Here is a 10,575-nt window from a genome sequence, read left to right as displayed (position 1 = left end):
GACGCATCGCAGGGCTGCATTCTGAGCTGACTCTGTCATACCCATAGGGCATAGGTCTTAAAATGCCAAACAAAAGCAGAGGCAGTATCATGGGCCCCCCACTCTGGACGGGCTCAAACTCTGTCTACCACTTCTCATTTCCCCCTTCTGGATGCCAGATGGCCCTGGGGCAGAAGTGGCCCCGATTTCCAGATTCACCTCTCTGAATTTCCAATTTGTGCTGGATCTTGGCCCAGTAATTCTTTATGTTCAGATTAGCCCTTCCTTGCCTTTGGGCTGATGCTTGTTTTATTTGTTTGGTTTCTAATTGTCTTCAGAGGCCTGAGGTAACTATTTCACCATTACATAAATTAGATGCTCTCCACATAAAATGCGAATTGGATTCTAGTCTCTGCCCTGGAACTCACCAATTGTTTTGACCTTCAACAATTTACTTATAGTCTGTAGGCCTGTTCCCTCATATATAATTTGAGCAGGCTCACTTGGGCCCCTGCAATTCAGTTTCTACATAATGAACATGATTTACTCCAAATCAGAGTGGATTTTAGGATGAGGAACCAAAAGAAAAGACTTACAGAAAGCAGTGCTTTTCCTGAAAACCTGAAATATGGTAAGTATTTTAAGAAAGGGGGGAAAAAGAAAGTGTGATGGCAAGAGAGTTGCTAAAATTTTGTTGTTAACCTGTGGAATTCCTTACTCCCAACAATGTTGCAAGGCCGAGAAGCCCCACTGGTAGTCTTAATTTGTCCAGGATAAGAGAGCTGTAACAAGAGGCCTGAGACCAGTCTGGCTTGCAGAATCCTAGGATATTTTATTAATTCATGGTGCCCACTATCCTTGTGGGAGCAAGAAAATGCAGTGTTTCAAGCCCCATTCAAAGAACTACATTTGCCAAAGTTTTATATTAGTCCAAGAGCCCCCACCCCATCTCCCCACATAGCCCTGCACAATGCTATCTTATCGGCATAACAACCTGTATGGATGAAGGAAGTCAAGAGCCTTAATCAGAAAACACATGAGAAGGCCAGGCACGGTAGCTCACACCTGTAATCCCAGCACTTTGGGAGGCTGAGGTGGGCACATCACCTGAGGTCAGGAGGTCAGGACCAACCTGGCCAACATGGCAAAACCCCATCTCTACTAAAAATACAAAAATTAGCTGGGCCTAGTGGTGCATGCCTGTAATCCCAGCTACTCAGGAGGCTGAGGCAAGAGAATCACTTGAACCCAGGAGGCAGAGGTTGCAGTGAGCTGAGATCGTGCCACTGCACTCCAGCCTGGGTAACAGGGCAAGACTCTGTCTCAAAAAAAAAAAAAAAGAAAGAAATACATGCGAAGGTGGCTAATAATAAAACCTTTGTTCAGCAGTTTATCTTACTACATGGTTATTTTTGTAGACTCTTGGCATCTTTTATCCTAAGAAACCCACTTCTTGATTTCATGCACTGCCACATTAACTATATATTATACATAAAGAAGAACAAAAAAGGGAATGCAGGTTATAACCATTGGCCCTTTAATTGAAGAGTCTAAAAATGAGAGGGCTGTAACAGAATACTAATCCTGCAGAACAACAGACAGAAACGTCAGGCGAGACAAGTTTGTCTTCATAACCTGGGCTCTCAGTTGGGGTGCTCTCTTATATTTCAATTGAATACGTGTTTTTAAACCTCCCTTCAACAGTCAGGGTATCTGTCTATTTCGCAGCTCCCAAAATTCTAACTGCAAAATAAATGACCATCTTATCATGTTTTCCCATGGCTGTCAGGAGGATATAGCAATTTCATAGATTACTACATGGTCAAGAATCTACACATCCGATGTATTCTTTTCTTCTTTCTTACTTGATGCATTCAAAAGCAGCCACTGGATTTTTTCGATGTAAAAAAAGAAAAGTAGATACCCGTGCCAAAATTTATGGGTGTAAACAGCCAACAGAGCCGAACTTGAAAAGAAAAGAAAAGATTTGTTTCTGGATATTGGTTTTATTGGTAAAGACAGAAGAACATTGGCACCATTAAAAACTCAGGTAATAAAGCTCTAAGCTTGATTTTTGTATTGCTACAGTCTCTTTCTTCTAAGGGGAAGAAAATCTGCCCAAGAACAGGATGCTACCTGAGGAATTGTGCCGAATAAAGAAAAGGAATGGATGGTCTGCAGTGAAATATTCCTCTGGCATCAACATGCAGAAGGTGGCGATGCCTGCTGTGGCAGCTGCTGCCTCTGTTCCCTCTTCATTCACTTCCACAAAGGACTTGTGGACAATTTTTGATATAAAAATATCTCTGGCTCCTGACATGCCAGACAGATCAGCCTTGCTACTGTTAAAGAGATCCTGTACACCTAGGCGGGCGAGGTCCGAGTTGAGGGTGTAACTCTCTTCCAGTTTGAACCTGGGCAAGCTGACATTAACTTCAATGAAATCGAGATTCTCAGGTTTGGTCCACTCATGCAGCTTTTCCAAAGTCAACTGTTCCTCAATCTGCAATTAAAATGAGGCGAAAGAAGAAGTGATACCAATTTTACATAAGTAAGGCAATAAAGTATTATTTAAATCAAAGGACCCATAATATCAGTTGCTAGTTAGTTTCCTTCACGTTTTGTGCCAAAACAGATTCCATTTGGAGAATTTTATTTCTTTCTGGCAATTGATGAAATAGGGCAGAGGTGGTGTTCCAAGTCATCAAAGGTTCAAGTCCAGGAACTTTGTACATTGGGTCCATCATCCACTCACCCACTCATCCATCCATCCATCCACCCAGCTACCCAGCAACACAGTCACTCACTCATCCATCCATTCATTCACCTATCCACCCACCCACCCATCCAACAATCTATCCACCTATCTATCATCCATCCACCCATTTACTCATCCACCCATCCACCCATCCATCTACCCATTCATCCATCCATCCATTCATCCAGGGTTTACTAAACCCCTACCACAATGGATTACTGTGATAGGCCATGACAGCTGCTATTACTTCCAAGTTGAGTAGTGCTAGAAGAAATTTAAAGTATTTCTTCTATTTAGTCTGGATCCCACTGAAGCTGTGGTAATCGGTGAACCTTACTGGAGCTGAAGTAATATCTAATAACTTTAGTTCCTAGATAAAAATGTAAAAGGCATAATTAAATTTATGGCTACATTTCCAAAGGAATGACAAACTGGATCTAGTTCCTCATCTGAAATGTGATGTGGACATTACTTATATCTACCTTATAGATTGTTGAGAGCATTAAATGAAATGATGTATATAAAGTGCTTGACCCATAGTTCTATACAAATGTCAGCTGTTATCATTACTATTGTTATAGCTATTGGACTGGAACAGAATCATCACTCTACTTGTTCTAATGGTGCTGATAATTCCCTTTATGAGGCTAGAGATTTTCACTTTATAATCGGAAAAAAAAACTAATGCAAAAATACCACTGAAAGAAAGACCACATTGATTTTTATGCAATGTATTAAAAGTCTGTACATGCAAATGATTCATATTAGACCCCTTCCTGATGGCAAGTTTAGCTGGGGAGGAGACAGAGAGCACAGAGCAGGCTAGGGTCCCTACATATAATGGAAACCTCATACAAAGTTCATATTAGTAAATAGGCCTAACGTGTCACATGAGGCTTTTCCTGTCTTGTACCCATTGAAAATTTAATTCACTGTCTACATGAATTGTGATGAGAATGAACAGTGTAATAATAGAATTGTATAGTACATGATGAAGATAGATGCTACACTATTTGGGGCTTTTCAATCTTTTTCCTCAGTAAAACAATCCTCATCTTACTGTAATTTCCTCTAAAGTTAATTCAAGAGCCTTTCCGTGGGCTGCCACTAACCAGTATTATATCTAGTATAGATCTTTGACGGCCTCATCACAAGTGTCCACTGAAAGTAGCTGGTCATCTTTCTTGAAAAATGAAACGTCAGCCGGGCACAGTGGCTCCCAGCTGTAGTCCCAGCTACTCAGGAGGCTGAGGCAGGAGAATCGCTGGCAGCCAGGAGGTCTAGAACAGCCTAGACAACATAGTGAGACCTTGTCTCTATAAATAAATGTAAAAAAAAAAAAATTAACTCTGGACTTTGCTGTAGCAAGTGTTGATGGGCTACATTTCCAAAGGAATGACAAACTATTGGAAAATGTGCCATCAGTGAACACTTAACAAGCACCTGCCTACCATGCAACACACACACAGGAGGAACCACAAAGCGTGAAGCCCAGGAGCCATACCTTCTTCAGGCCGGTGGACTCGTCCTCAATGTCAGCCGGCAGCAGGATGACCATGCTGAGCTCCTTGCCTTGGTAAGGCAGTTCCAGCACACGGCACTTAAGGTCTTCAATGTAGCCATATGCAAATTTTTTCTTCTGATACATCATTTTCACAGTTTTTGTGTCTTTCTGAACAGTTAAAACAAATCACTGAAATTATTCTCTGCATTCTTTTAGAGCAACGCATGACTCTGTACAGTTACCTCACCTCACCTTATTCAATCTGAACGGTGCATTCGTCGTGGCCTCTTTCATGAATTTATCCTGCCAGTTTCCCTTGAAATAGATGGCATTTACTAGCACAAGTTTAGTCATGTCATCAACCGTGCCTGAAGCCAGCAGTTCCGGAATTTTCCCTAAAAAAATTAAGTTAGCTTAAAAAAAATCCAAATTGGAATTCCAAATTTGAACTGACAATATATTAGCACGGAAATGCAATTCAAATATATACTTTCTACTTAATTTTCATGTAATAAGATATTAAGTTAGGAAAGCCCTACTCACTAACCCGTCTCTACTTTAAATATAACAACCTGTGGGGCAGACCAGGATGACACACAAACTTCCCACAAAGGACCTGACATTTTAAACAAGTCAAATGTGCTGAAAGACTAAAGACAGGAAAATGCTCCTTTTCTGGATTGTATGATAAACAATGAGCCTTATTTTGTAACAACCATTCTTTTTTAGAAAAAAAGAATTCTTAATGAAGATGTCTTTAGTCATCAGTAAATCACTTCTTCAAATCGCTGAGTAGATGCCTACTCTCACAAAAAAAGATTTAAACAATATCCAAAAGGCAGGACAAGACCAAGCATGGTGGCACACACCTGCAATCCCAGTGTTTTGGGAGGTGGGGATGAGGAGATTCCTTGGGCCCAGGAGGTCAAGGCTGCAGTGAGCCACGATCGCACCACTGCACTCAAGCCTGGGCGACAGAGGAAGACTCTGTCTCTTAAAAACAAAAAACAAACAAACAAAAAAACCCAGCAGAACATACTCCGTGGAAATAAAGGTCACCTTGGTGACCACAAGTATGGCCGGGAACAATTTGCATAACGGAAGACATGCCTACTGGAGTGGGTTGACTAATACAGGACTAGATAAGAAGAGAGATGTAGTAAAGAAATAAATTGCACCCTCAGAGCAAGTCAGTCCCCACCTACCACACCTTTTTTACTGGACAAGATGTTAGCAAAAAATGTAATGACCACAGTAGTTTGCGAATATTGATTTCAGGTATTTCCGTGAAATTCCAGGACATTTCTTCCCATATGTGTATTAGGTAATTTTTGGGAGGCTGGATTCTCCTCAAAATTTTCATTCCTTTTTTTGCTGTATTCAGTGTTGGTTTTAACTTTATGTTTTATTTTTTATTATTTTTATTATTATTTTTTAAGACGGAGTCTCACTCTGTTGCCTAGGCTGGAGTGCAGTGGCATGATCTCGGCTCACTGTAATATCCGCCTCCCGGGTTCAAGAAATTCTCTTGCCTCAGCCTCCAGAGTAGCTGGAGTTACAGGTGTGCGCTACCACACCTGGCTAATTCTTTTTGTATTTTTAGTAGAGACAGGGTTTCATCATGTTGGCCAAACTGGTCTTGAACTCCTGACCTCAAATGATCCGCCCACCTTGGGCTCCCAAAGTGCTAGGAATACAGCCATGAGCCACCGCCAATGTTGGTTTTAACTTTAAAATGTAACTTTAAAAGTTTTGGGGAGCTGATGAGAAAAAAGGATTTAGCTGCTTGAGTTAAATCATGTTCAAGTTTCCACTCTGGTGAACTTCTAACATGTGAGAGCTGTCCGGCAAGTGCAGTGCAGAGTTCACACACCGGGAGCGTCCTCTGACTGTAATCACAAAGTGTGCCAGGACCGTGGGAGCTGGGGAGGCAATAACTGCAGGTGGGAAAGGCGGACTGAGGAAAGGAATGACACGACCAGCGCACAATGATTCCATTCTGCCCAGGCGCTCACCTTCTGTCTGCTCTTTGACCCACTGGTTTATGGTCTTCCTTGCATCTTCAGTGGCATGCTGAAAATCCACACTGGCCAGGTCAGCACCATATGTTTTCTGAGTCGAAGCCAAGAACTCCTATTTAAAAAAAGAAAAAGGAAATATACTCTTACTACATGTTGAAATTGTTTTCTACAATCCCGAAAAGCAACAGAAATTGTCCTAAAAGGCTACAATTCCATGTAACACAAAATTTCAAACTCTTACAGTTTTTCTTATAGTAGTAAAAAACATTTAACATTATTTTACTCTCTTAGCCATTTTTAACTGTGCATTCCAGTAGTGGTGAGCCTAACCCTTATACTGCTGTTGTTATATAAAAATTACCACTCTTTTCTGATCTTTGACTAAGATTTCACAAATACTGATTGTACTCTTGCTTCAGTAAAACCTCCAGGAGCTATCTTTTCACTAAGACTATAACACAAAATCATCAAGTCACTTAAAGTTTGCATTCTGTCATGTTTGCCTTCCGGATTGTTTTTGTCATGTTTGCCTTCTGTATTGTTTTTCTGAAAGTTTACAAATATTAAAACTGACTTCCATGACCTGATTGTGCTGGAAAATATCTGCAGTGTCTAGTGGGGTTTTAGAATGCGAAGGGCAAAGTACTTACAGGGAGGAAATTGTAAGTTTTCTCTCCATATAATCTATTAGCAAGTTTCAGAATATAAGACGCTCCAGGTTTGTTGATCTCAGCGTTCAGACTCTGGAATCTTGAATGAATCTCTTCAACCGTGTTGAAATGAAAAGTCTAAAATAAAGAAAACATTTTTTCTACAGCCATTTATTTTGAAACTATAAAGTGATTCCTTGGTGTTTCCTTCTATCAAATTAATGTGTTTTTATTACTAATTATTGATGATCCCAAACCCAATACTTTATTAATTTGTCATTGCAGAACAAACAATAGGAAATCCAAAACGTATGGCTTTGTGAGACAGAATGATTGCAACTTTACACATTGCTTTTACATCACTCTTTGTTACACTAGCAGTTCCACAAATGTGGGTGGTTAATACACTAAATATTTATATTAAAGGCTGCCTTTTCCAAAGAAAATAATAAATGCTATGTTCATATTTATATTCTGTATCAAATATAATTTTACTGAAAGTTCTCAGAAATAAGAGTAAAAATAGGATTCATCCTCTATTCAGAACCACGAAGATATTACAGACTGAGGCTTTTAATATTTTATTACCCTATTAACATCAGTAACTCACTTATTTTAAAATAACTTCCTTAAACTTAACATTCTGGCAAAAGTTTAATTCCCCATGTATCAGTTACAAATCAAGAGGCCCTTTGTGGTTTTATGAGACCTAGGCTGGTTCCTTTATGATTATGACACAAAGAACAAAATTGCATAGGGTACGAAGTCCACATTACTCACTGAGATATGGAATGTTTGCACTGTGCCTATGCTCCATCTGCTTTAATGGAAATGAGGGATCTGCTTTAATGGAAATGAGGGAGGAGTCCTTAAAACTATTCTTTGCTGAGGTTTTAAAGTCCCTGGAAAACCTCAAGCTAGCAACTGATAGAACCCCGCAAGAAGCAACTAACAATTAGTAACAGAGGTTATTTTTAAATGGATTTAAAAAACATATTTAAAATGCTTTCACATCTAACGCGATGAGTAATAGAAGCTTCGCAGCCCCTGGAACTTGAATCCTGCGCTGCACCTTGCCAAGAAACAGGGGCAGTATAATTTACAGCAGGTATGTTAGAAGAGCCTCTACTTTTACCACTCCTTTCTGCTGGGCTTCGAGAGAGAGAGCTAGAGTTCTCTTCTCAGAATTAAAGAGTACCAAGCACAGAAGTCCCCTCCATGTCCATTAAGGACAAGAAGGAAGGCTGGGCATGAGAGTCACCTGTCACATCGCCAAGGGCTGGGTCCTGCTCCTAAAGCTGCTGGGTCTCCCCTTCACTTCCCCTGCAGGGCGTGCTATGCCACAGCCCACTAAGCCATGCTCAGCACCCTGGGACTATAGAACCACAGGGTCACTTTTTCTCTTTTCCTTGCAAAAAAGCAATGCCACTATCTCCACTATAATGCATTCCCTATGTCTCATTCCTCTCATTATGCTTGAAAGTAGTGTTATGTAACAGGCAATATTTATGAGTTGCATATCATCCATTATATGCAAAGCAAAAACTGGAAGCTGCCAGCTCAGGAGGATGTAGTATGGCTTTCAGGAAAGCTGCCAGATTCATCCACTGAAACAGAAGACTCGCCCTGCAGGGATTTTTGTCAGCTTTGCTCACTGCTATCTCCTCAGCAACACAAAAGACAGTTCCTGGTATGTGGTAGGTACTTAGGAAAAACCTGATGATGAATGAAAGCCTGCATACAAGTGTGACTTTTCTGAAAGTCTGATCTCATAAAAATACAGTGTTGAAAACACACTGTAAAAGCTCAAAGGCACAACCTTTCCATAAAGACCGTCCATTCATAGGGAGATGGAAGGAAAGCAGACCCTTTTTGTCATTTCTGCTGACCTTGGACAGCTGTGCTGCCGTGTTGCCTCTGGTCCCCAGAAAGACCATGGCCATCGCAGATGAAATGCTGAAAGGAGAGATGAAGATGTTTCCAGCCGGATTGTTCTCACTCAAGGCCAGGAACAGGTCCAAGGCGAAGCGGGTGTTTGCTGAGCTCAGCTGCTCCATGGTGAAAACTGCAACACAGAACAGGGTCCCCATGGTGCCCACTGCCCATGCCAGCAGATTAGGCAGCACTCTTTCCCCCAGAAGCTTCCTCCACTTCTGCCAACCACCCTGTGGCACCCTTGATCTCGTCCTTTCTCCCCGCTTTTTTATTCCAGCAGGGCAAGAACACTTTCCCAGGCCCACAAATGTGGGACCATGCCGGTCAAGGATTCAGCAGTTACAGGGGATTTTAGGGCACCCAGGGTGCCCTAAAGGGCTCTGGCCTTGCAGACAGGGGAGTCTGGGGGGTGGGGTGGGGTGGGGCAGGCCCCAGCCCCCAGCTTGAGCATAGCCACCCAGCCCTGGGTCCTCCCAGCCTATGTTTGGGAGCGCAGGTGCTTCTGAGCCTTTGATTCAAGTCTCTGATTCATTGGGCAATGAATCCATTGCCTGCCTTCACCTGAACTAACAGCGTTCTATCAGAGACTCATAGCCACCTACTAAGCATTAAAACTCCGGCAAAGGTATCCCTGTAATTAGTGTAATAATATAAGTCTTCTTTATTTTTGAGGTCCAAAAGGTATAAGAGGTCCGGTGCCCAAAGTCTCAGAGCCGGTGTAGGATGTGCCAGTTTGGAAACCCGCCACCGTCCAGGGTCTGGCGGTGCAGCATCGCATCCACCACCCACTAGCCCATCTTGATCTCCACTCTCAGAGCCCTAATTTCCCCAAGGACAGGCAAAGAACTGTACTGCCCGCTCGGCAGCTGACTTCTCCTTGTTGTGAAATCGTCTCTAGAATCGCACGGGGTTCCTCCTCTCTCTCCCTGCAGCTGCAGATAGGAGCAGTGCTCGACCCTGAGCTGCCCGGAAACTGTCACAGACAGCTCTGGGAGGAAGGGAATTCATGGAGAAAGGACAACATTCTAATCTCGGGTTTCAGTCTTGCCCTTCCGCCTGCATCTGTCGTCCTCCCTCCTCCCTCACAGGCTGGCCCGGCCTGCGCGCAGGCAAGGGCGGGGGATCGGAGGTCGTCTGTCTCCGACGGGGCGTCCGGAAGGGATGGGGGCGCCAAGCGGGTGGGGCGGAGGCGCGCAGGGAGCTGCCGGGCTGATGGGCCTGAGCCTGGGGCGGGGGACGGGGTGCTGGGCTGGAAGCTGAGCGAGGGGGCCTGGCCTCCCCCCAGCTCGCCACCGCGCCACCGCTCCGAGGCCCGGCCTTACCCGATATGCTGCCAAGGCACGCTCCGGGCTCCGAGCTGGGTGCGAGGTGTGGGAGGAAGCACCAAGGGCCGCTGCCCTTATAGCATGCGGAAGCGTCACCCGGGCCAGCAGCCGCGGGCGGGGCGGCGGTCCTTCCCTGTGACTGCCTAGAAGTCAGAGCTCCCAGGGTTGCCCAAGTGGCAGCAGAAATGAGCGTGGCTTCCGGGCAGCGCCCTCCTCAGGGGATGGGCCCCTTTCTCAATTCTAAGCCTTTCCCAGAATCGCGGGCAAGGACCTGAAAAGCTTTTTCTTACTAAGGTGTGAATGACTGACACGACATATTGTGACACCTCTTAGAGGGCAAATGACTCCCTTTGAGTCCCATCTATATTGGAAGCTTTCTTTGAGAGAAGGAAGAAAATTTGGG

At 43.5% G+C, this 10,575-nt stretch overlaps 1 protein-coding gene across 1 annotated transcript; it reads right to left on the bottom strand.

Annotated features, from left to right (window-relative positions):
- Positions 1–1,493: 1,493 nt before the first annotated feature.
- On the bottom strand, positions 1,494–10,366 carry SERPINB1 (serpin family B member 1). The gene is made up of 7 exons (XM_017850360.1): positions 10,170–10,366; positions 8,802–8,977; positions 6,913–7,050; positions 6,257–6,374; positions 4,494–4,636; positions 4,242–4,409; positions 1,494–2,482 (listed from the first exon to the last, which is right to left on the bottom strand). The coding sequence occupies exons 2-7, from the start codon at positions 8,967–8,969 to the stop codon at positions 2,078–2,080; spliced, it is 1,140 nt and encodes a 379-aa protein (XP_017705849.1). The 5' UTR covers positions 8,970–8,977; positions 10,170–10,366; the 3' UTR covers positions 1,494–2,077.
- Positions 10,367–10,575: the final 209 nt, after the last annotated feature.

The sequence above is a fragment of the Rhinopithecus bieti genome, unplaced genomic scaffold (genome assembly GCF_001698545.2).
Source record: "Rhinopithecus bieti isolate Rb0 unplaced genomic scaffold, ASM169854v2 scaffold_32012, whole genome shotgun sequence".
NCBI lineage: Eukaryota > Metazoa > Chordata > Mammalia > Primates > Cercopithecidae > Rhinopithecus > Rhinopithecus bieti.
This window is presented reverse-complemented; position numbering and strand designations above follow the sequence as displayed.